This window comes from Callithrix jacchus, chromosome 7 (genome assembly GCF_049354715.1).
Source record: "Callithrix jacchus isolate 240 chromosome 7, calJac240_pri, whole genome shotgun sequence".
NCBI lineage: Eukaryota > Metazoa > Chordata > Mammalia > Primates > Cebidae > Callithrix > Callithrix jacchus.
The window spans coordinates 122946834-122973519 of record NC_133508.1 but is presented as its reverse complement, the minus strand read 5'-3'; the positions used below and the strand labels follow the sequence as shown (position 1 = coordinate 122973519).

Genomic DNA, 26686 nt, shown 5'->3' with positions numbered 1-26686 from the left:
AGTTAAAAGCATAAAATAACGAACAGCAATAAACTTTCTATCTAAGACTTTAAAGGAGACAGCAGAAAGTGAACCCAACACTTGGAGCTACTTTTGCCCTTAGTATGTTGAGAAGCTTGGTGACTTCCTGGAGGAAGGGGTCAGAAGTTAGAATCTGTGGCCCACAAAAGGTGAGGACTTAGGCTTTCAAAGCCCTGTATCTAGTAGTAAACTGGAAGAATATGAACATTTATGCAGGCTGCAGCTTTGCTTCTCATCATCTGGATAGCTCAGAAAATCCCAAACTTTGAACTTGTACTAAAATGGTTCCAAACTGTTGGCACCCATACATACCTGTCAGAAACAAACAAAAATCTTCTATAAAAGATAACATTATTCTAGGACTCAAATTATTTCCACAAATAATTTCAAAAATGCAGTGCCCAGCACACAATCGATAATAACCAAACACACAAGTTGATAAAACACCATTAATGAGAACTGATAGAAATAGCAGACAATGAAAGCAGACTCAAAAGAGAGGACAAAAGAAGTAGAATTTAAATCTACAAGTATAATGAACAAGATAAGTCTCTATAGGAAAGTAGTTTATTCACTATAATAAGAGAGAAAACAGGCCAGGTGTAGTGGCTCCTGCCTGTAATCCCAGCACTTTGGGAGACTGAGGTGGATAGATCACTTGAGGCCAAGAGTTCGAGACCAGCCAGGCCAACATGACGAAACCCAATCTCTACATACAGAAATTTCCAGGCATGGTGGAATGTGCCTGTGGTCCCAGCTACCCAGGAGGTTAAGGTGGGAGGATCTCCTGAGCCTGTGGGGATCGGAGGTTGCAATGAGCTGAGATCATGCCACTGTACTCCAGCCTGGGCAACAGATCAAGAGCGAAATTCCTATTTAAAAAGAGAGAGAGAGAGGAAAATATATGTGTACAAACACAGACAGGTGAGTAGATAGGATAGTGGGAGCTTATATAAGTTTTATAAGTTTTCTTCAGATTCCTTCAGTTGTCTCAGTGAAATTGGAAGGTTGTCAGTTGAGGATAAGAATGAAGAAATAGGTATAAGATAGTTAACTATCTTGGTGATAGATAGAGGCCTTAGAGACACATTTGAATTTGATGTGAAGCCCATCCCAACAGTTGTGTTTTTCTCCTACCACTTTTTTTCTGTGCAGGTATAGGCACAGGGTTAGGGAGAAACTTATGTAGGGTTGAGGATTTATAAGACAAGTAGAATGAAATGAGGCAGGGCAAGGGTGTTAAGGAAGTTTATAAGGACATAACTATAGTAAGGAACTGTGGGTTTTTAAGCTGGGTAAGAAGGGAAGTGAACATATGATCACGAGAGACAATGAAAAATTGATAGTAGGTCCTGATGAAACTGAAGAATTATCAGAGTTAGGACACTAGAGGGAATGAACTGGAAAAAGAAGAGAAATGAAATTATGGAGGAGATGCAGTTGGTAATAACAAAAGCTAGGATATGGCCTTGGAAGTTAATGGATAAAATAAGGTATGAGGGTAGGGGAAGGGTACAAGATCATTGGTAGAAAAGTAAGAGGGTTGGGAGGATACAATTCGAGGAACTGAGAGGCCAACCTATTGAAAGCATCGTCTGTGTGGATTTAAAATCACCAGGAAGTAGGTCATAAATAAATTTTCTGAAAGTGATAGTAAGCTAAAATTGTCAAAGAAAAATCGTAGATGATTACACCATGAGGGAATAATGAGTGATGTAGTGTGATTGTAGTAATTTCAACATGGAGTGTTTTTAGGGAGAAAGTGGAAAGAATGGTCTGGAAGTAGCAACGAAGAGCAAGCAAGATGCCTTCCCACCTTCAGGCACAATCCTGTAGAGGCTACAAGAGAAGCAGTGTCCTCAGGGAAGAGCTAGTTTTGAGTCAGAACATTTAGGCTCACAAAAGACATATTATGGTATAGGAGTTTAATTGTAGCTCAGCATACCTTGAAAGAAATTACAGAGCCTCTTCCGGTTCATCATTGTAGAGCACAACACCTGAATTCAAAGCATTTTACCCGATATAACAATAACAATTTGCTTGATGGAAAACTTTTCATAAAGAATTTTTTTATTATTAGCTCATGTGGTAGTAGGATAGTATCTCTTGGAAGAAAAGAGAAGGTGAAAGAAGATATATGTTTACTCCATTAGGTAAGACTGGAAGCCCAAATAAGATTCTGATGAAAAATTCAGCTGTATTTTCTACAAACTTTATGAAATATTCAAAATTCTGAAGAAAAAGGACTAGGAATGGTGGACCTTCTTCACCCCTTTCTTCTAATATTTCGATATATCAGTGGTTCTCCAGATGTGATCCCTGGACCAGAATTAGATACTGTTAGAAATGCAGATTCTTAAGCCCCACCCCAGACTTACTAAATCAGCAACTCTCAGGGGTATGTACCAGCTGTGTGTGTTTTCGTGATGGTTGATGCACACTAAAGTTTGAACACTCAACTGAGGACCATTTCTACCTTTTGAGCTATGAATTCAGCAAGTAAGAATTTTGAAGGATTAGTAGAATAGTTAAGGGGAGAATTTCTTTATCATACTTTAAGTTCTGGGGTACATGTGCAGAACGTGCAGATTTGTTACATAGTTATACATATGCCATGGTGGTTTGCTACATCCATCACCCCGTCATCTACATTAGATATTTCTCCCAATGCTATTCCTCCCCTAGGCCCCTGTCACCCAACAGGCCCCAGTGATGGATGTCCCTCTCCCTGTGTCCATGTGTTCTTATTGTTGAACTCCCACTTGTGAGTGAGAACATGTGGTGTTTGGTTTTCTGTTCTTGTGTTAGTTTGCTAAGAATGATGGTTTCCAGCTTCATCTATGTCCCTGCAAAGGACACAGACTCATCCTTTTTTGTGACTGCATAGTATTCCATGGTATATATGTGCCACATTTTCTTTATCTGGTCAATCATTGATGGGCATTTGGGTTGGTTCTAAGTTTTTGCTGTTGTGAACAGTGCCGCAGTAAACATATGCGTGCATGTGTCTTTATAATAGAACGATTTATAATCCTTTGGGTATATACCCAGTAATGGGATTGCTGGGTCAAATGGAATTTCTAGTTCTAGATCCTTGAGGAATCACCACTCTATCTTCCACAATGGCTGAACTTATTTACACTCAAGGGGAGAATATTTGAGGATGTTTTGGAAGTTAGAGGAAGCTCAGGATGAGCTAGAGGAATCTTTGCCATGGAGTAAAAATAGAATTAACAAGGACTTCTACCTACTGTAGAAAATGACATTTGACAAAAACTGTTGAATTTTCTTGCTTTTTTAATGCAGGAAAACAGGGCTGCCTTATTCAAAAATTTTTGTCATTTGTATTTGGCATAAGATGCTATTTTAATATTCTCAGTCTATTAGTATGGAATTAAGATGCTAGCTCATTGCTTTTCAGTCTGGGTATTTTCTGTTGTCTGAGTTTAGGCCCAGTTTTATTCTCTTGGGCACTCAGTGGAAGCAAAGACTGGTAGACTTCCATTACCTATAGGGACTTCAGTTTTTCCCACTGAATGATAGAGTGGGAAAATCTGAAAGAGTACAAAAATGATAAATATTTAATTATATGTTTTCCTTTTGAAAACAAAAATGTTTTCTTATTTTTGTTTTACTTATCAGTATTATACATAAAGATATATTTTTCCTTCAGGAGATCAAAGTTGTTTCCATTTTAAAACAAAATGTTCATTTTAAACTCTGTAATGATGTATAACAGAAATATACACATATACTACATTAACTTCAACTTTTCTATTAACTATGTAACAATTCACTTTTAGTTGCTGAGCACATCTTCTTATCTGTAGAATGAAGCAATCAATTCAGCTATTCTATCATTTTGATTAAAATTATGAAATACCCTTAAATTGATAGTTATGTGAAAAATACAGTGTTTTTATTGTCAATTTTACATAATGCTTGCAGCATCTATTCACTAAATGTAAAAATATTTATAATCTTATAAGTTTTTAACAGGTAATACTGTGATAATATGTATTTGAAATATCATGATAATTTATAAGGATGTGGTTGGATGCAATGATGCATGCCTGTAATACTAGCACTTTGGGAGGTCAAGGCAGGCAGATCACTTGAGGTCAGGAGTTCAAAGCCAGCCTGACCAACATGGTGAAATCCCATCTCTATTAAAAATGCAAAAATTAGCCAGGCATGGTGGCAGATGCCTATAATCCCAGCTACTTGGGAGGTTGAGGTATGAGAATCACTTTAACCCTGGAGGCCGAGGTTACAGTGATCCAAGATTATACCACTGCACTCCAGCCTGGGTGACAGAGTGAGATTCTCCCTCAAAATTAATATTATAAGGAGTATGGCATTTAATAACTTTATGTTTCACTCTAAATTAATAGGAAAATACTGGATTGATCCAAATCTTGGCTGTCCTTCAGATGCCATTGAAGTTTTCTGCAATTTCAGTGCTGGTGGCCAGACATGCTTACCTCCTGTTTCTGTAACAAAGGTATGTTACTGAATTTTAGAATGTATGTTGTTATGTTGCACAGTATCAGTGAAAATTATTTTTAAAATTCTATCACTTTAAGTTATGAATTTTAAGAATGAAAGCAAAGATTAATTCTCTATCATGTATGACCAATAAAGTGTTATTTTTTTAATAGTCACAGTAAATCTTGATACCCTGTGTCTTTTTATGATTTGGCTTAGTTTGGCTTACTCTACTGATTATGTTTTTGTAATTCCTTTAAAAATTGTGCAACATATGCTATGTTTTTATGCGTACACACATATTAGAAATTTCCTAAACAGCTGTAGTGTTTGTAACCAGTAATCCATTTCCTGAAGTTTTGCTGAAAATTATATTGTCATCATTAAAAAATTTTGCTACAAATTTTGCCATTTATGGTTATTAGGCACACAATAACCTTTCTTAAACATCCACAGAATACTACTAAAAACTTCTTTCATGAATAATTCTATAAACCAAATGTTTAGAATGAATGCATGTTAGTTTGTTAAACTAACATACATTATAACACTGGGAGTTATAACAAGTACTTATAAAACTTAAATCCTCGCTGTACCTGTAACATATATTGAAATCAAAACTATGTTTCTTTCATTTTCTGATTAAACCAGCTTGATATATGATCAAGAATTTCTAATTGACAAAGAACTGATACATGTGCCTATTGTGTGTTTTGTTCGTGAGAAAAAGACAGCAGATAAAATTCAGTCTCTTTAGCTGCTTATTACTGAACTTCCCTCTCCTCCTAAAACACCTCTCTTCATTAACCCGGGCATTCCATCGATTTCTCTTAATAGACAGTCATCATTATTACCCTGAAATAGAAGAGGGAAGGATTCTTCCATTCCTAGGGAATTCATGAACCTCTAAAGAGCAGGATGATAGTCTATTTCCAAAGTATCCCTATCATCATCCTCATTCCAGTGGAAGTTGGCCCAGGATTATCATAGAAGGAAAGAAGATGGGGCTGTGTGAGCTATGCAAAGGAAATAGGAGGAGTGGGAAAGTGGCACTCTAGTTCTTTCCATGACTGAATCACTTCTCCCATTTATTCAATTCATAAACTCAACCCTAGGAAGACAAGGGAAATGCTGGGGTGAACAGTAGACTTGGAATCAGGGACTGGGGTTCTACTCTCTATTCCTCTATTAACCTAGGGAATAAAACTGTGATCTGCCAGAGGGCCTGCTCTGTGCCAGGCACAATGCTAGGTAAATTACATTTGTTATTTTTAATCCTCATAACAACCATGCCAGATTGATGTTATACCTCACTTTACTGACAGGGAAACTAAGGCTCAGAAAGCCTAAATATTTTTGCAAGTTTCTGATTCTGATCTGTAAAATGAAGGAATTGGATTAAATTCTAATGTTCCTTATTATGTTTCCATGTGTATGCCCTTCTTTTGCCTTTCCTCTCATTTTGATTTTTTTCTTTGTTTTTCTTTTTGTTGTTATTTTTTTCTTCTACATTACCTCATAATTGATATTTTTCTAACTTTATGCTCGGAAATTAGTATAAATTCCTCAGTGGGAACCATTTCTGTTTACTTACATTATGACCATATTCCTCCTTGAATAATGCTAAAATAAGAATAGTAATATCTAGAGTTATAGAAAAATCTGCCTTCCTGATCAAGCCTAGGAAACCTGAAGTCAGTCTTCTTAAGTCTGATATTCATTGTATTAGTTAATACTTGTTTATGCATTCATTCGTTCATTCAATAAATTTTTATTGACGATTCACTGTGTGACTGAAACTACATGCTAGCAACACAAAGAATAGAATTCTGTCCTTGTCCTTTAAGGTTCTGAAAGTTAAAATTACTCAACCAAATTATTGTTACAACTTGTAACTCATCTTTGGAAACTCTCACAAAAAAATCTCAAAGGCAGAGACAGAATTTCAGAATTTTTTTTTGAGATGGAGTTTTGCTCTTGTTACCCAGGCTGGAGTGCAATGGCGCCATCTTGGCTCACTGCAACCTCCACCTCCTGGGTTCAGGCAATTCTCCTGCCCCAGCCTCCTGTGAATTTCAGATTTTTATAAAAAGAGATATAAAAGCTTTAACCAAAAGCAATTATTACTACATTTTAGGTAATGTGAAAATCATTTTTATTTTATTAATATACATAGTAGCCTGATGGTATGCTGAAGCCAGTTCATACAGGCTCAGGAAAGCCATTTACATTTCTTCCCATTGCCATGTTCAGTGACATCACCTTGGTAGCCTGAATTCAGCCATGATGGGAGTGCTTCTGCCATAGGAGTCAGGAAATACTATAAATCAGGTATTTTTTCCCCAAGAGCCAGTGGTTAAACATTTACCAGCACACCATTGACTGGCGCTTCAGTTCCAAGGAAAGGAGCTTTCTTGAGGCTGCCTCTGAATGACTGTCCTCAAGTTTTCCTGAACTGTTAGGTTTCTCAATTGCCACATGTTATAACCTTCATATTGTTTCTATGGTATTAGTTGGAGTTTGGAGTTGGCAAAGTCCAGATGAACTTCCTTCATTTACTGAGTTCAGAAGCCACACATATTATCACCATTCACTGTCTAAACACCCCGAGGTGGACAAGCACACAAACAAGTGGCCCAGGATTGCCTATTGGTTTCAAGGGATGGAATGGCCAGATTTTTAAAGTAAACACTCTACTTGAACCTAAAGTGCTTTCAGATGACTGCAAGGTAAGGAAATGGTTTTAGAATTGTTGAATATAACTAATTTAAAATTGATAAAACCATAAACTAGAATAATTAGAGTAAGTCTTTAATTACAAACTGCAGATACAGAAAAGTAGTAAGTTTTAATGTGCCTGACTTATAACTGCATTTTTCAGAATCAATCATTTGTTTATATCATACCTTTTCAACTTGCATAATACCAATTGGTCTTAGATTTTTACATGCAAAACAGGTATTAATATGTAAATTTAATTTTTATTCCCTATATGAAATAATTATACCTGGATGGTTGGATGGACAGATAGATGGCAGATAGATAGATAGATAGATAGATAGATAGATAGATAGATAGATGATAGTCAGTGCATTTGGATAAATATTTTCATGTGTTTTCACTGCTATAACTCTACATCTCATTATTGCATAAAAGGAAAGTTATAGAGGCAGGTAAGTTTTATTTCATTCTGTCAATCCCTATACCTGTTACCAAATATGGGTATAATTACATATTGGCTCACCCCACCAGTCAATATTTGAACTGTAGCCTGTTTTTTTCCATTAAAATTAAGTAATGGGCCGGGCACGGTGGCTCAAGCCTGTAATCCCAGCACTTTGGGAGGCCGAGGCGGGTGGATCACGAGGTCAAGAGATTGAGACCATCCTGGTCAACATGGTGAAACCCCGTCTCTACTAAAATACAAAAAATTAGCTGGGCATGGTGGCACGTGCCTGTAATCCCAGGTACTCAGGAGGCTGAGGCAGGAGAATTGCCTGAACCCAGGAGGCAGAGGTTGCGGTGAGCCAAGATCACGCCATTGCACTCCAGCCTGGGTAACAAGAGTGAAACTCTGTCTCAAAAAAAAAAAAATTAAATAATGAAGCCAGGCATCATGGCTTATACCTGTAATCCCAGCACTTTGGGAGGCCAAGGCAGTCAGATCACTTGAGGTCAAGAATTCAAGACCAGCCTGGCCAACATGGTGAAACCCCATCTCTACTAAAAATACAAAATTTAGCTGGGCATGGTTTGTTGGTGGAGAGTCCTAAGTAGTCTCCCAACTACTTAGGAGACTGAGGCAGGAGAATCGCTTGAACCCAGGAGACAGCGGTTTTAGTGAGCCAAGATCACACCACTGCATTCCAGCCTGGGTGACAGAGTATGACTGTGTCTCAAAATAAATAAATAAATAAACAAATAAATAATGGGTCAGGCACTGTGGGGCATGCCTCTAATCCCAGTACTTAGGGAGGCTGGGGTGGGTGGTTCACTTGAGGCCAAAAGTATGAGACCAGCCTGGCCAAAATGGAGAAACTCTGTCTCTACTAAAAATACAAAAATTAGCCAGGCGTGGTAGCACACGCCTATAATCCCAGCTACTTGGGAGGCTGAGGCACAAGGATCGCTTGAAACCGGAGGCAGAGGCTGCAGTGAGCTGAGATTGTGCCACTGCACGCCAGTCTGGGCAACAGAGCAAACCTCTGTCTCAAAAAATAATAATAATGATTAAATAGTGGATATTATGAAAAATCTATAATTTTAAAACACTATTTCTTAGAGCAGGTGTTGACAAACTATGTTCAACAGACCAAGCCTGGCCTTCCACCTGTTTTTGTGAATAAATTTTTATTAGAACACGGCCACCCTTAATTCATTTACTTATTATCTGCGGCTGTTATGACACTGCAGTGGCAGAGTTGAGTAGATGTGACAGAGACTGCAGGGCCCACAAAATCTAAAATATTTACTATCCGGCTTTTTAGATATGAGTTTCCTGACCACTGTTTTAAAGAAGGGAGTTGTCCATGTTATGTATCTATCGTTCATTATTTTAAGTAACTTCATTTCCTGTCCTTGTGTACTGTCGAGCCCATGATTTAGTATCTCTTAACATTTCCAAGGTACTCTACTTTTTCATAACATTTTATTTCCAGAAAAATAGTGCTTGAAAAATCATAGGCAAATAGAAGTATATAGCTCTTATTATCTATATTTGAAGAGATCAGTATCATCAACACATTTATTTAACTTTTACTGTCTGGCCCAGAAACATTCAGTGACTCACTAGTACTTCTGAGATACAGTTTAAACTTATCAACTCCATTCAGTGCTCACAATAACCAGGCCCCAATCTGCCTTTCTAGCTCAGCCTTTCACTGGCTGACTGTGGTAAACTATAGCCAAACTCATCTGTTACAATAATAATAGTGATAACAATATCAACAGTGCCTACTACTATTTATTAGGAATTTTATTATATGTTAAATGAATGTGCATTACATAAATTATTTTCTTTATAATAACATATTCTTTGTAAAGAATATATTATTGGTCCTATTTTGTAGGTATGAAAGTAAAAGCCCAGAGAACTTGATTAAAGTTATTTTGAGCAAAGTAATGCAGCCAATTAGAGTAATTAAAGTAAAAATTTAGTTTTTAAATTGTTTTAAATAAAAGTTAAATTTAAAAATTAAATAAAATTAAAGTAATGTAGCTAATTAGAGGAGGAACAAGAAATCAATCCCAGGCATGCCAAACTTCAAACCCCAGGCCTCACTGTTCTGCTAGTGACTTTTGATGCAAACTTTATTTAACCCTCACAAGGCTGGGAGGTAGGTTTGTATTATTCCCATTGTATATGTAGGGAAAGTGACAGTACCAGGATTTCTATCAAAATCTGTCGCATGTCAAATCTGTTAATTTAAACACCATGCTAAGCTAATTTTCACAGTCGATTTCTACTTGCCCATTTGTTTTTTAGTTTTTTGTGCGTGTTGCTGTGTGTGTATATTCGTTTTTTAGTTTTCTGTGGTGGCGGTTGTTGTGTGTGTATATATGTGTGTCTGTTTAGCTTATGTCATTCATTTTCTCTGGAATGACTTTCTATACCTCACAATCAAGTGGAAATTTGAGGCGTACTTTAAAGCCCGTCTATATTCCAAATTTTTTCATGAAGCTTTTCCTGAGTACTCTAGTTAGAAATGAGGAATTTAGTACTCACTATTTACATTTTTTATATCGTACTTTCCATAGATGGTCTTTTTGTTGTTGTTAATTGTTTTTACTCTCTTCAACTAGATTTAAAAGCCACTAGAATTCAGAAACCAGAACTAATTTAGTCATCTTTGTATTTCACAAGTAGTGTAAGAACACTGAGGATTATGTCTTATTCAGCTATGCTAAATATACTTGGTATTCAATAAATATTGCTTAAAAGACTTGAATGAATCTAACAGTGCCTTTCACACAGAATTTTAGGTCTTGTTATCGTACCAAGTTTATGACTTTAGGCAAGTAACTTGTTTTCAATGAGCTTCAATTGCCTTAGCTTTAAAATAAGATTTGTAGCTTAAGTAATCTCTGAAGTTCCTTCAAAATTTAAGATTTATATCATGATAATTCTATGAATAAGTGAATTGGCTCCTAAATAACAGCTCCACAAAACTCATCAATTATGTTTCTCTATTGTGTCTAGTTTAATCTTAATGATAGGATATTTTATGATATATTTTTGTTTCATAGAATTTATTAGAAACAAAAGAGCATATAGTAATAAGAGAAACAGAAGGCCATGGAAGGAAGAGAAGGAAGAGGGAAACTGTATAAATAGAGAGCTACAGAATGGGGGAGAAAAAGAAACCTAAAAGATGATTGCACATAATTATGATTTTAACCATTTCTGACCGATTCTGTTTATTTTATACCTAAAATACAGAGGTTCACATAGGGTGTTCTCTTTTATTAAAGAAAAATATCCATCCTGAGGAATGAGTCTCAAACAAAGGAAGACAGAAAAGATGGTTATTACTCATACTAGGAATATTGCAGCCTTTTAATTCATATCTGGTTCAATGATTCACAGACAACTGAAGCAGATGCCTGGCCTTAGCCTCTGGAAGTGAAAAATTAGAACACACAATGCCATTCTAGAGACAGGAATAAGCCCAGGTTTTCAGTTAAATAATAGTAATTTTACCATTTATTGAGCATTGTTCTAGGTACTTTCTATTTATTATCTCTAATCCTTAAAACAAGTTCACATTATCTATGAAGGGCATTGTCTACTGAAAGTGACTGCTAACGAAATACATATGAAAGCATTTTGTTCTTATTTTGCAGATTCAAGATGGCAGCTGGCATAAGGCAACATTTCTTTTTAACACCCAGGAACCTAATCAACTTCCAGTGATTGAAATACAAAAACTTTCTCATCTCAAAACTGAACGAAAGTATTACATTGAAAGCAGTTCTGTATGCTTTCTGTAAAGTCTCTGAATTACTTCTGAATTCATGCTGTTTGTCAGGTAATTCCTGCAGAGAGAGAAATATAGACAGAGAGATGCTGTCATTATGAAATGCATGTAATAAAGCATTGGCTAAATCTTAAAGAATCTCAGGAAGAACAGACTTCCTCCTAAGAAGGAGAAAAGGCATTTTTAAAGGACTATGATTGATAAAGTATTTAATTCTTTTAAAAATTATATTGATCTCAGCTTTCTTAGAGAATTCCCTAGAACTAAAAATTTTTAAATATGGAATTCTTCAGGGTATCTTAATATTTTTGACTGAGCACGTAGTACCCATTAGACAGCTGGAGATGCAGAGCACTGTGGAGCAATACTGGCTAATGCTTCCAAACGTGCACTGCTTCTGTCTAAAAATTACAAGCCACAGTCTAATATGTCTTATTTTCCAAAACACTAAGCTGTATTCAGGTCCCCGATGGGCATATACATCTTAGCCGGTGATACACTACCTCTTACGTGTTGCCTCTTTGTGTTGCTTGGTGCTCTTTCTAAAACAAGGTGCTTATGGCTTTCATAGACTATTTTATTTCCTTTTTCATCTTTGTCATTCTTTAAAAGTATATGTACTGGTTACATCAAGATATATTTTGGTTGTTAGTACTTATTTTAATTTGTTTGGTCACACACTTAATAACAAGTAAAACTATTTATGTGAAGTCCTTGTTTTATTTTAAAATTCTCTTTGTGTATATGGAATCAAAGCCAGCACATTGTAACCTGTGCTTATACACAAAAGAATTGGGAGATTTCTTTGTTTTTGTTTTATTTTTTAAATTGTTGTAAAAATTATTATAGGCCAGCTACATTTAGTAGTAGGTTTGGGGTTTGGGGTAGAGATTGGGGGTTGTGCCATACTGTTTTTAAAATTCATGATCATCTGGAATGATACTTTGTGTATATATATTTTGTAAGTTTTAATTCAGCAAATTTTTTTAAATTGCTGCTGTTTTAAATTATAAAAGCTTTATATTTCTGCTTTTTAGAAATTACATGTTTTTACAGTATTCATTGATTCTTTCACTGTACTTAAATTTAGTGTTAGTACTTAAAAAAAAATAATTTACCAGTCTTTAAAGCAACGTCCGGAAAAAAAAGTATTTTCCCATTTAAAATAGGCTCAGCCAGTTCAATGTTTCCTTGTTATCAGAAAAATATTATACCTCTTGTATAATATTTTTTGAAAGTATTGAAAGAAAAATATTATACCTCTCGGTATCTAGAAAAGCTTGTTCATCCATTATAAATATATCTGTAGCCACAGCAAACCACACTTACCTATCTATAATAAAAATGTGCTTTAAATCATTTTGAGTGGTGTTTGTTTTCCTCTTTTGTTATAATATGCTTTTACTATACATGATAGCCCCTCTGGCATAGCCTTTCTATGCTATGTATATTTATATTGTTAAGAAATATCTTTTATATACCTGCAAAAGGATTATAGGACCTATTTCCATGACAAAAATTAACTTTCATACATACGAGCAAATGATTTTCAACAAGAGTGCCAATACCATTCAATGGAGAAAGGACAGTTATTTCAACAAATGGTTCTGGGAAAACTGGATAACCACATGCAAAGAATTACATTGAACCCTTACCTTATATTACATACAAAAAGTGATTCAAAATGGGAGCAAATATCTAAACAAAAGAGCTAAAACTATAAAACTCTTAGAAGAACACAGAGGAGAAAATCCTTCATGACATTGGATTTGGCAATAATTTCTTGGAATGACACCAAAACATAGCAAGAGAAAAAAACAGATAAATTGCCCTCTCTCAATATTAAAAATTATCTGTGCATCAAAGAACACTATCAAGAAAATGAAGGAGCCCAAGGAATATGATAAAATATTTGCAAATCATATATCTGATAAGGGATTAATATCTAGAATATATAAAGAACTCCGGTGACTCAACAACAGAAGAACTAGCAGCCCAATTTAAAGAATGGGCAAAGGACTTAAATAAACATTTCTCCAAAGGTATAGAAATGGCTAATGAATAAAAAGATGCTGGTTGTGCACAGTGGTTCATGCCTGTAATCCCAACATTTTGGGAGGCTGAGGTGGGAGGATTGCTTGAGTCCAGGAGTTCAAGACCAACCTGGGAAACATAGCGAGACACGATCTCTACAAAAAAAATTTCTAAAAATTAGCTAGGTATGGTAGCATACACGTGTAGTCCTAACTATTTAGGAAACTGAGGTAGGAGGATCACTTGAGCCTAGGAAGTTGAAATCGTGATGAGCCATGATCACGCCACTGCATTCTAGCCTGGGTGACAGAGTGAGACACTGTCTCAAAAAAAAAAAAAAAGAAGAAGAAATAAAACAGAAGATGCCCCAAATCAATAGTCATTGGGGAAATGCAAATCAAAACAAACCACCAGGAGGTACAAATTCTGTGGTATAAGGCAAAAATATGTTGGTCTTTATCTGTTTCCTGGCACAGGGGTCCTGAGACTCCTGGAATTTTCTAAGTGAGACTAGTGTCTTCTCTTATTTACAATGAGCCCTTTTCAATCCCACCTGAGTTTATGTTAATAAGGTTTTTTAGAGTGGGGCCCCTTAGGAGCCTCACGATGGAGCTGGTCCCCAGAAAGACCAAGTACTTAGAGGGAGTTGAGACTTTCAGTCCCACCTACCGACCCCAGGGAAGAGGGGAGGGCAGGCCCTGGAGATGGAGTGCTGTAAAAACTGTTCAACAGTGATATTTAGAAAGCTTTCGGTTTGGTGAATTCATTAACTTGCTGGGAAGGTGATATGCCCAGTAGGGAAAGGAAGCTCTGCTCTATACTCCCCATACTTTGCCCTGTGCATCTCTTCCAGTGCACTGTTCCTAAGTTAAAATAAACTAGTAAACATAAGTAAAGTGTTTCCCTGAGTTCTGTAAGCCATTCTAGCAAACTATTGAACATGAGGAGGGACATCATGGAAACCTACAATTTGAAGTTGGTTGGTTAGAATTACAGATGGCCTGGGACTTGCAATTGGCATCTGAAGTGGGGATTGAACCCATTAATCTGTGGAACCTGATGCTAATTTCAGGCAGTGTCAGAATTGGCTTAAATTGTTGGGCATCCAAACTGGTGTCTGAAGAATCTGAGAATTGGTTGTTAGTGTTGGAAAACACCCCAGAACTTGACACCCATTAGGATGGCTATTTTAAAACTAAAAGGAAAATAACAAGTGTTCTCAAAGATGTGGAAATTGAAAGCCTTGTGCATAACTTGTGAGAATGTAAAATGGTACAACCGTTGCACAAAATAGTTTGGTGGTTACTTTAAAAAGGGGTGTGTGTGTGTATTTATGTATATGTATATATCTATGTGTATGTATATATATAGTTTATATACATATAAAGCTAAATGTAGAATTACCATATCATCCAGCACTTCTCCTACAACTAGGTATATACCCAAAAGAATTGAAAGCAGGGATTCAAATAAATATTTGTATATCAATGTTTGTGGGAAGCATTATTACAATAGCCAAAAGCAATGAACAACCCAAATGTTAATAAAAAATGAATAGGTAAACAAAATGTGGTATATACATACACAATAGAATGTTATTCAGCCTTCAAAAGGAATGAAATTCTGTTTTATGTTACAACATGGATGAACCTTGAAACTATTATGCTAAGTGAAATAAACCAGACACAAAAGGACAAATAGTGTATGATTCCACTTATATGAGGTACCAAGAATAGACAAATTCATACAAACAGAAAGTGTAATAGAGGTTACCAGAGGCCAGAGGAGGTGGGAATGAGGTGGGAATTATCCCTTATTTTTTTTTTTTTTTTTTTTTTTTTGAGACAGAGTCTCGCTCTGTCACCCAGACAGACAAGATCCCAGCTCACTGCAACCTCTGCCTCCGGGGTTCAAGCGATTCTTCTGCCTCAGTTGGGACTACAGGTGTGCACTGTGATGCCGGCTAATTTTTTTATTTTTAGTAGAGATGGGGTTACACCATGTTGGCCAGGCTGGTCTTGAACTCCTGACCTCAAGTGATCCATCCGCTTGGGCCTCCCAAAGTACTGGGATTACAGACATGAGCCACCATGCCTGGCAAACTATCCATTTTTTAATGAGTACAGAGTTTCTGTTTGGAATGACAATATTTTGGAGATAGATAGTGATGATGGTTGCATAATAATGTTAATGTACTTACTTCTACTGAATAATACACTTTAAAATAATTAAAACAGTCAATTTTATGTTATACATATTTGACTGCAATTTTTTAAAATAGGGCTTTGGCAAACATGTCTGTTTTTTCATTTGAAAAAGATAAAAATGTTTTTTAAAAGGAACACAAAATTTGAGTGTAAATTAAAGAAACCATATCCCATCATCTAGTTTCAGTCTACATGCTATACATCCTGTTCCCAAAAAAATAATAACTTAGTTTGGACTTAAATGATTTTTCTAGACATCATTTAAGAAACATGTAGAGGAAGAAATGCCTTGCTTTATGTTTTAAGTGTGTTCCTGAAATATCAAATTTTAAGGAAATTTCAATCAACGTAATCATAGGCAGTATAGTAGTTAAGTGTGCTCTGAGGATTGATTCACTGTGTGATTTGGGGTATATCATTGTCGATTCACTGTCCCAGTTTCTTCACTGTAAAATAAGTATAATACAAATACTTATCTCATTTTGTTGTTGAGTGGATTCAAAAATGGAGAAATGCTTAAAACAGTGTCTGTCACAAAGTAATCACGATAAACATTAGTGGCTGCTATTTATTGCCGTCATCATCATCATCGTTAAAGATTTAATAGTTCTACGATCATTATTACCAAAGAAGTTTGTGCTGAACCCCTTAATAAAATTATTCATCTGTTTTAAAGCCATGCTATCCCCATAATTTGTTTTATAAATATAGATTTTTATATATTATAGAAATTATTAAATATGAAGACTTTCTAAAAATGAAATGCAATGGAGGATATATATAATTAAGAAAGATGGTTTGCTTTTCTCCCCATTTTAATGTATTAATATAGAAATTACAGTGGTTATTACAAATTAAATATCATGGATGTTTTCTGTAATATGAAACCATAGCAAAACAACTTAGAGGCAGAAAACATGAATTAAGTTTCAACTCTCCCACTTACTGGTTTGCACTACTTGGATAAATCACTAAATCTCTATTATTATCTTATTGGAATAGATAGAGAGAGATGATAGGTAGGTATATAGAGTTTTTTGTGTGTGTTTTGGGGTTTTTTTGTCTATATTGGCAAGTTTTCTGGTCTGCTTGTCCTATCAATTAAATGAGAGAAGTGTATTAAAATCTCCAACTGTGACTGTGGGTTTGCCTGTTTCTCCTTTCGTTTCTTATTTTTCTTCCTTATACATGTAACTAGTTGCATTCAAATTCACAGTTGATATATCCTGTAGTGTTCTGGCCAATGTTTAACACCCAGCTTACTAAGAGGGAAGAAAGAGACAATCCCTAATTTGTTAGTATTTGCCCATTTCCATGGTGTAAATACTTGTACTATGGCTGATTTCAAGCTACATATCTGATATTACTGAACATGGAGATAGGAAGAGATAACACATTGGGTTTAACAAGCTAATCCAAGTTGACTTTAGCCCACCACTGGTATGTCATCCTGTTAGAATGATTACTCTATCATTATGAAATATCCCTTTTATCTATAGGACTGCTTATTCCCTTAATGTCTACTTTTTCTATTGTTGGTATATTTATGCCAGCTTTCTTTTGGTTAGTTTCTGCATGGCACATCTTTGTCCATCCTTTCATTTTTAACCTTTCTGCATTCTTTTCTTTATTCTGTTTCTTATAAGCAGCATGTTGTTGTATCTTTATTTTTAATCCACGTTGGCAACTTTAGACTTAATTAGAGTATTTGCTGTGTTTACATTTAATGTAATTACTGTTACATTTGCATTTAAACCTGTAACTATTATTTTGTATTTATCTCATCTCTAATTTGTTTCCTTTTTCCCCCTTTCTTGCTCTCCTTTTTATTGGTAAAATATTTTTATTCTGTGTTTCCTCTCTTAGCTACTAGGCATACGTTATTGTTATTCTTTTAGTGGCTACCCTAGAGACAACAGTGGCTACCTTCATATCCTTGACTTTGTAGAAGCTATATAAATTAGTACTTTTCAGCTGGGTGCGATGGTTCATGCCTGTAATCCCAGCACTTTGGGAGGCTGAGGCAGGTGGATCATTTGAGGTTTGGAGTTCAAAACTAGCCTGGCCAACGTGGTGAAACCCTGTCTCTACTAAAAATACAAAAAAAAAAAAAAAAATTAGCCAGGTGTAGTGGTACATGCCTGTAATCCCAGCTACTTGGGAGCTGAGGCAGGTGAATTGCTTGAATATCACCTCAGGAGGTGGAGGTTGCAGTGAGCCGAGATTGTACCACTGCATTCTAGACGAGGTGATGGAGTGAGACTCTTCAGACAATACAAGCTGAGATTATGACACTGCACTCCAGCCCAGGTGACAGAGTGAGACTCTGTCTCAAAAAAAAAAGTTAGTACTTTTTCACTTTTCAGACAATACAAGAATATTACCACACTTTAATTCCATTTATCTCTTCTTGACACTTTGTGGTATTAGTCTCATGTATTTTTATTATACATGTATTTAAAACCCTATGTATTTTAAACTGATTGTTCATTTAGTTTTTTTCTGCCTATTTATCATTTTCTATGCTTTTCTTTTTCATTGTTTTAAAAAATATTTTATTGATATGTAACAGTTGTACATATTTTGGGGATACATGTAATATTTGGGGGATACATATAATATTTTGATACATGTTTACAGTGTGTAATGATCAAATTAGGGTAATAAGAATATCACCTCAAACATTTATTTTTCCTTTGTGTTAGAAACTACTATTTTTAGTTATTTGAGGAACTTCTATATTGTTTTCCATAATGGCTATCCTACTTTACATTCCCACCAACAATGTATGAGCATTCCCCTTTCTCTTTGTCTCCTTGCGAACATTTATTTCTTTTTTATAACCGTTCTTAATGGGATAAGATGATGTCTCATTGCAGTTTTGTTATGCATTTCCCTGATTATTAATGATGTTGGGAATTTTTTCATATGCCTGTTGGCCTTTTGTATATCTTTATTTTTTTTTCTTCTTTTTACTTTGTAAAGACTTTCCAGGCCTTTTGTTATATCTTTAGAGAAATATCTATTCATATATTTTGCTTAATTTTAATAGGATTATTGAGTTTTTTCTATTGAGTTGTTCAAGTGCCTTAAATATTATAGTTATTAGTCCCTTGTTAGTCGGATAATTTTCAAGTATGTTCTCTCATTCTGTGGGTTGTCTCTTCACTTTCTGTTGACTGTTTCCTTTGCTGCACAGAAACCTTTAGGCTTGATGAAATCCCATCTGTGTATTTTTTAATTGTATTATTATCTGCCATTGGGTTGTTTGAATCCCCTATATAATCTGGTTATTAGTCCCTTCTTGGATGGATAATTTTCAAATATTTTCTCTCATTCTGTAAGTTGTCTCCTCACTTTTTGTTGATTGTTTTCTTTACTGAATGGAAGCTTTTAGGCTTGATGTAATCCTATCTGTGTACTTGTGCTTTGTTACCTGTGCTTTTGAGGACTTACTCAAAAATGTATGCTTTTCTTTCCTTCATTACCATGCTTTCAGCTGGGATAATTTGCCTTCTGGTAGAGAACCTCCTTAAGTATTTCTTTTAATGTAAATCTGCTGGTAAAAAATGATCATTTTTTTGTCTGAAAATTATTTCCCTTGTCTATGGGACATTTTTTACTGTGTATAGAATTGCAGATTGTCATTTATTTTCTTTTAAAGATGTTATTCCACTGTCTTCTAGCTTCCATCGTTTCTGTTTAAATATCAGCTTAAAGTTTTATTTATTTATTTTATTTTTATTTTTGAGACAGTCTCATTCTGTCATCCAGACTGGAGTGCAATGACATGATCTCAGCTCACTGCAACCTCTACCTACTGGATTCAAGCAATTCTCCCGCCTCAGCCTCCCAAGTAGCTGGAATTATAGGCATCCACCACCACGCCTGGCTAATTTTTTTATTTTTAGTAGAGACAGGTTTTACCATGTTGGCCATACTGGTCTTGAACTCTAGACCTCAGTGATCCACCTATCTCAGCCTTGCAAAGTGCTGGGATTACAGGCATGAGCCACTGCTCCTGGCCAGTTTTATTTATTTATTGTTTTTATTTGAAAAGATTGTGTCTTTTTCTTTGCTTTTAGGATTTTTTTTTTTTTTTTTTTTTTTTTTGTCCTTGGTTTTTAAGCATCTTACTATGATATACTTCGGGTGGATTTCTGTGTAATTATTTACTTGGGATTCAAAGTGCTTTTTAAATCTGTGACTTGATCTTCTCATGTAAACTTTGGACAATTTTCGCTGAGAGTTTCTTCCAATATTACTACTATTGATTCAATTATTCTTTGCTTCTAGGACTTTACACACACATATTTGAAATATATTTACTTTGTCACATATATCTCTTATGCCCTCTGTATACTTTTCATCTTTATGCTTTAGTTTATCTTTTTTATTTTTACTGACTTAACTTTCAGTTCACTGACCCTATTTTTGCTATATCTAATGTGCTGTTAAACTCACCTTTGAGTTCTTTTTTTTTTTTTTTTGGCAGTTTACCCATCTGACAAAGGGCTGATATCCAGAATTTACAAAGACCTTTGAGTTCTTAATATTAGAAATGGTAATATTTCTTTTCCTTTTCTTTTTTTTTTTTTTTTTTGAGACAGAATCTGGCTCTGTCAGCCAGGCTGGAGTGCAGTGGCACAATCTTGGCTCACTTTGACCTCTGCTTCCCAAGTTCAAGTAATTCTCCACCTCAGCCTCCTGAGTAGCTGGGATTATAGGCATGTGCCACCCGCCCAACTAATTTTTGTATTTTTTAGTAGAGATGGGCTTTTCCATGTTGGCCAGACTGGTCTTGAACTCCTGACCTCAGGTGATCTACCTGCCTCAGCCTGCCAAAGTGCTGGGATTACAGATGTGAGCCACCGCACCCAGCCAGAAATTGTAATTTTTCAATTCTAATGTTTTCATGTCACCTTTTATGGAAATCTTCCATCCTATTTATCATTTATTGAACACAATGTTCACAATTTACTTAAGGTCCACATTTGATTATTCCAACATCTGCATGTCCTAAAGGTCTACTTATATTGTCTATTTTTTCCTTTTAGTTTCCAGTCACTTGATTTTTGTCTTCTGACATATTTAATAATTTTTTGTTAAGTGTAAGATATTATATATACAAAAACATTGCAGAAGCTCTGAGTGACAATAAATCCTTCCCAAAAGGATTTAATTTACTTTTGGCAGGCAGTTGGATCCAATCAGTGATTTACATAGTTCAAGACTGGCCTTTAGGCCTTCAGAGAGTTGCTCTATTTCTGGTTTTATGGGGTAGCCCTTCAGGTCTCTCACCTGAATGCCTTGAATGGTTACAAAGACCTTGTTATCCCTTGTTACCCCTGAACTCCAAGTTTCATTTTCACCTTTTCTCCACTTCCCCACCTCACCAGTCTTGAAAACTTCCAAAAACTCTCTGATACAGTTTTTCTGTCCAGCAATTTTTCCCAGTGAAAAGTGCTGGAGAAGGTCCAGTTTACCTCAGTGTACTTCCTTCTTCATTACTAATCTTCTAGCCCTGGTTGCTTTGGGTGATCATTGATGCTGTCAAATATTTATTTTTTATATTTATTCAGATTTTATAGTTGTTCTTAGCAGCAGGTTTAGTCTCGTATGAGCAGTTCCATCATAACTAGAAGCAGAAATTTCCTTATCTATAAGATGGGAGAATAATTTCTGCTGTTTATTCCATTTTTTAGTGGTCAATGTAGGGATTACAATAATTCTAATTTAGTACAATCTATTTAGAGCTCATACTGAATTACTTCGGAAAAAAAAAGTATGCTTGAACCTTGTACACTTGGAATAGTATGCTTCTGCTTAATCCCTTCATCCTTGTGCAATTGTTGTCATATATAGTACATCCATATGTTATGAATCCAACAACATGAGGTTATAGTTTTTAAACATGTATGTATTTTTCAGTTATGAGAAGGAAACATCACTATGTTTGTAAAGTTTGGAAAAATAAAATTTTTAGTTCTTTTTCATATAGAAGAGCATAAACTGAGCTTCAGGCTTTGCAAAACCTAGATCTTCCCATTTTTCACCATGAATGAAACACAAATGTAGTTCTTTTCGTGGGAAGGAAAAAGGGGTTTTTTTTGCGTGCTTGTTTAATGATTTTGTAATAAAGAGGAGGATTGCTTCTAGTGGCCCAGAAACAACCTGAGCAGTAGGAACATGGTGTTTGGCAGGACGCACTTTGGCAGAGATCATGTCCTGACCAAAATGTAAGAGTTTGGCTCTCTCACACAAGACTGGCAGGTTTCATAGTTTCAAAAATAAGTGTAAGCTAAGCTTTCAGTGTATGTCCTGTTAGGTGTAACGTTTTCTTCATTACCTATATATTAATTGGCTATGATAGGTATGATGCAGTTGTTGTCGCCTCAGCCTGGGTACACAGTTGTGCAATCTATGTGCTTTGGATTCAGAGTCCTGGCATTGTTTAAAGCCAAGTTAGACAAATGATACCTCTTTAGAGATGAGTAACTGATGGGGAATCTGAGCTATCACCTTGGCCGTGCTGAGCAGTAGAGTTTTAGAACTGCACACGAGTACAAAAATAACCTCAGTAACAATCCATTAAAAAGAGTTGCATTTTATTAGGTATCTAGTTCAGAACAAATTTACAGTTGAATTGCAAGAAAACTTTTCACTTCTTTTTTTTCTTTTGAGATACTCTTTTGCTCTAGCACCCAGCAGTGGTGTGATCTCGGCTCACTGCAACCTCTGCCTCCCAGGTTCAAGTGATTCACCTGCCTCAGCCTCTTGAGTAGCTGGGATTACAGACGCTTACCACCACACCCAGCTAATTTTTGTATTTTTGGTGTAGTTTTCACTACATTGGCTAGGCTGTTCTCGAACTCCTGAACTCAAGTGATCCACACACCTCTGCTCCCCAAAGCGCTGGGATTACAGGCATGAGCCACAGCGCACGGCAAACTTTTTATAAAGTTCTTGAAGGAAACAGTTGAAACCCAGTTTCATGAAAAGGACGTTCTTCATGAAGGGATAAAGATCTTGCTCAACTACTAGTAAATAAAAACTTCATATAAACTTTATTGCTATTACATTTAATTTTTTCACTTGAACATTTTCAGTGTATAAAAGAGGTTCTCCTTTAACCAATAATACAAATTCTAAGACACTATATAAAACAATCATAGTTAAAATAATTTTTGTTCCCAGATGTTTCCCACAGAATTCAATACATTCCAAAAAATACTATGTAGTTTTCTTTCAAGTCTTCATACAATGAAAAAACAACTTTGTAGAAAACTTTAATTTAGTAGATATTAGCAAGTTTTTTGTTTGATAGTTGGAAATGAGAAAACAAATGAAATGAAACAAGTGAAATTAATGTTAATAATATACATAATATATCCAAAATAATATCACTTCAACATGTAATCAGTATAAAAGTGTTATTGAGATCATTTACATTCTTTTTTTAAATATACTAAACCTTTGAAATCCAGAGTATATTTTACATTTACAGCATATCTCAATTTAGATAACCACATTTCAAGTGCTCAGTAGTCACTGTGACTAATGGCTACCATATTGCAAAGTGCTGTTTTAATGCCTTCATCTAATGGTTCCCTAAGTTGGCTATACATCAAAAGTAGCACCCAGAGACACTTGTTAAAAATATAAATTTCCCAACAACTCTCTCCATTTTGTTAAATACCTCTAGGGAGAGACCCAGAGACCAGCATCACCAGATGATGCTGATGCAACAGTCTGTGGATAAGCATCTGCAGTTTCTGCATTGCCTCAAAGTTGTGAATATAATAAAACATTTAGGCATCCTGGAAAAATCTGAGTAGTGTCACGGGAAGCCCAGAAGAGTGGATGAGCCTCATGGTAGAAAGCTGCTTGTGGTACAATCTGAGCTCTACTAGCCCCAGTTGGCCCTCCTATGAAAAGCATACGCCTCTCAGGTTAACTTCCAGTAATCCCACATTGCCATCCCATTTCCAAGAGCTGCAGTCTTCTGTGGTAATCATCCAGACTTTGGGTGGAGGGAAGAAGAGACCTGTTCTAAACCAGCCTGAATGCACAGTTACCAGCTTTCCTGATGTTCTTCTGCCTCCTTGGACACTTGCTGGGCTGGCTTTGTGTTTTTATAACCATCTGGAGTCAAGGTAGGCTATGATCCACCTAAGCTAATATAGGGTAGAAAAGGGAACAATCAGAGATTCTATCCTTTCATTCCACCCCCTACCTCCATTAGTGTCCCTCTTTGTCCTTTCAGGCTTTCCTTTCTCACCAAAATGGACCCAACTCCCTTTCACCTCCTAAGGGTTTTCAGAGTTTCCCAGTTAGAATCATAATTTATCACCCCCCTCTCACATATGTGACATCTTCAGGAATGGATTTGGAGACTCCAAGAGACAATAGCTTTGTTGGTTTGCTATCTTTTCAAAAACTGGAAGTACTAGATTGAACTTTTTATTTAGCAATACTGTATGGTAAGGAATATGTGAAATTATTTGAGGGGTGTCCCAAATATCCTTTCTTCTGGGCATCCCACTCAAAATAATGACCAGAAGAGGTACAATCCAATTCCTATGCTTTTGATCCTCCCTTCAAAATATGAATTACAACTATGCTTGCTAATACTCACAAAGGAATAGGACATCACCAGAGAAAATATAACAACTGAGGAGTATAACTCTAAAAGAATTTGTTTTAACTGGATAATTTATACTGGAGGGACAGACAAAAACCTAAAGAATTTTAAATCAGTTAAAGGTCGGGAATGGTAGCTCATGCCTGTAATCCCAGCATGCTAGGAGGTCAAGGCGGGTGGATCACCTGAGGTCAGGAGTTTGAGACCACCATGGCTAACATGGTGAAACTCCGTCTCTACTAAAAACACAAAATTAGCTGGGCATGGTGGTAGGTGCCTGTAATCCCAGCTATGGGAGGCTGAGGCAGGAGAATTGCTTGAACCTGGGAGGCAGAGGTTGCAGTGAGCCAAGATCACACCATTCCTCTCCAGCCTGGGCAACCAGTGAGCCTCCATCTCAAAAAAATAAATAAGATAAAATGAGTTAAAGAAATAGCTCCAGAGAGATAAAGAGGGATATTAGAAATATGAAGCAATAATAAGCTAGAGACAATGGTTATGAAAAACATAGTAACTAAAATGAACTTACTAGATATAGGTTGACTCACAGATTGCATACCATCACATACCAAAATAGTAAGGTAGAAATTAAAATTACTTGGAGAACTCTCCCAGAAAGTTATCTGAAAACAATAAAGAGATGAAAAATGTAGGCCAGGTACGATGGCTCACACCTGTAATCCTAGCACTTTGGAAGGCTGAAGTGGGCAGACCACAAGGACTGGAGTTCAAGACCAGCCTGACCAACATAGTGAAACCCCGTCTCTACTAAAAGTACAAAAAATTAGCCAGGCATGGTGCTGTGCCTGTAGTCCCAGCTATTCAGGAAGCTGAAGCAGGAGAATGGCTTGAACCGGGGGGCAGAGGTTGCAGCGAGCCGAGATTGTGCCACTGCACTCCAGCCTGGGTGATGGAGTGAGAATCCAAAAGAAAAAAAAAAGATGGGAAACATAAAATATCTGCAGCAAACTCTGATAACAATACCTCACAACTTTACACAAAAAAAGAACTACAGATAAATAAATATCCTTCATAGACATAGATGAAAACTCCAAAACAAAATATAAGTTAATTGAATCCAATTATATATAGTATAAAATGTGAGTTTATTAAAGTTGCAGGATATGAAATCAAAATACAAAAATTGTATTTTTGCCTCCTAGCAATGGAAAATCCAAAACGAAATTTAAAAATTTCATTCAAAATCATATCAAGGCAGGTGCTGTGGCTAATGCCTGTAATCCCAGCACTTTGGGAAGCTGAGGTGGGCGGATCCCTTGAGCCCCGGAGTTTGAAACCACCCTGGGTAACATGGTGAAACCCCATCTCTACAAAAAGTACCAAAAAATATTTAGCTAGGCATGGTGGCATGCACCTGTGTTACCAGCTACTGGGGAGGTTGAGGTGGGAGAATAGCTTGAACCCAGAAGGTCAAGGTTGCAGTGAGCCATGATTGTGCCATGGCACTCCACCCTAGGTGGCAGAGGGAGACCATGTCTCAATTTTTTTTTTTAAATCACATCAAGAATAAAATGTTTAGGAATGAATTTAGCAAAATATATGTAAAAATTTGTACACTAAGGCCAGGTGCAGTGGCTCACACCTGTAATCCCAGCATTTTGGGAGGACAAGACGGGAGGATCACCAGGTCAGAAGTTCAAGACCAGCCTGGCCAACATGGTAAAAACCCATCTCTACTAAAAGTACAAAAACTAGTTGGGTGTGACGGTGGGCGCCTGTAATCCCAGCTACTCGGGAGGCAGAGGCAGGAGAATCCCTTGATTCTGGGAGGCAGAGTTTGCAGTGAGCCAAGACCAGGCCATTGCACTCCAGCCTGTATGACAGAAGAAGACTCTGTCTCAAAAACAAACAAAAAACTTGTACACTGAAAACTACAAAGCATTGTTAAGTGAAGTTAAAGATAATCTAAATGGATAATATTTCATTTTCATGGATAAGACACAATGTTAAGATGACAATCCTCCCCACACTTATCTATATATTCCACACAACCCCTATCAAAATCCCAACAAGTTCTTTTGTAGAAATTTACGAGCTGACACTACATTTATACAGAAATGTAAACAAGCAAGAATAACCAACACAATTTTCAAAAGAAAGAAAGTTGCTAACCAGGCACAGTGGCACATGCCTGTCATCCCAGCTATTCGGGAGGCTGAGGCAGGAGAATCGCTTGAACCTGGGAGGCAGAGGTTGCAGTGAGCCAAGATCGTGCCACTGCACTCTGACCTGAACAAAAAGAAGGAGGAGGAGGACGCAGGGAGGGGGAGGAGGAGTTTGTGTAGGTCGCTGCT

General features: G+C 36.3%; 1 protein-coding gene and 1 long non-coding RNA gene across 9 annotated transcripts in view; one reads left to right on the top strand and one right to left on the bottom strand.

Moving 5' to 3' along the window:
* Positions 1-12846, top strand: part of COL24A1 (collagen type XXIV alpha 1 chain) — a 387629-nt gene extending 374783 nt beyond the window's left edge. For 7 of the 8 annotated variants that reach the window (XM_035252039.3, XM_078332354.1, XM_035252040.3 and 4 more), the window contains 3 exons: positions 4416-4525; positions 7023-7238; positions 11353-12846. In XM_035252039.3, coding sequence (XP_035107930.3) covers positions 4416-4525; positions 7023-7238; positions 11353-11499 — 473 coding nt within the window. In that variant the 3' untranslated portion in view covers positions 11500-12846. The remainder of the gene's footprint in view (positions 1-4415; positions 4526-7022; positions 7239-11352) is intronic. The other variant, XM_009001622.5, reaches the window with a different exon arrangement.
* A 9472-nt stretch (positions 12847-22318) lies between these two features.
* LOC128928208 (uncharacterized) lies at positions 22319-24995 on the bottom strand. Its single transcript, XR_013520220.1, has 2 exons — positions 24901-24995; positions 22319-23904 (listed from the first exon to the last, which is right to left on the bottom strand). It is a non-coding gene; the product is annotated as an uncharacterized LOC128928208 (long non-coding RNA).
* Positions 24996-26686: the final 1691 nt, after the last annotated feature.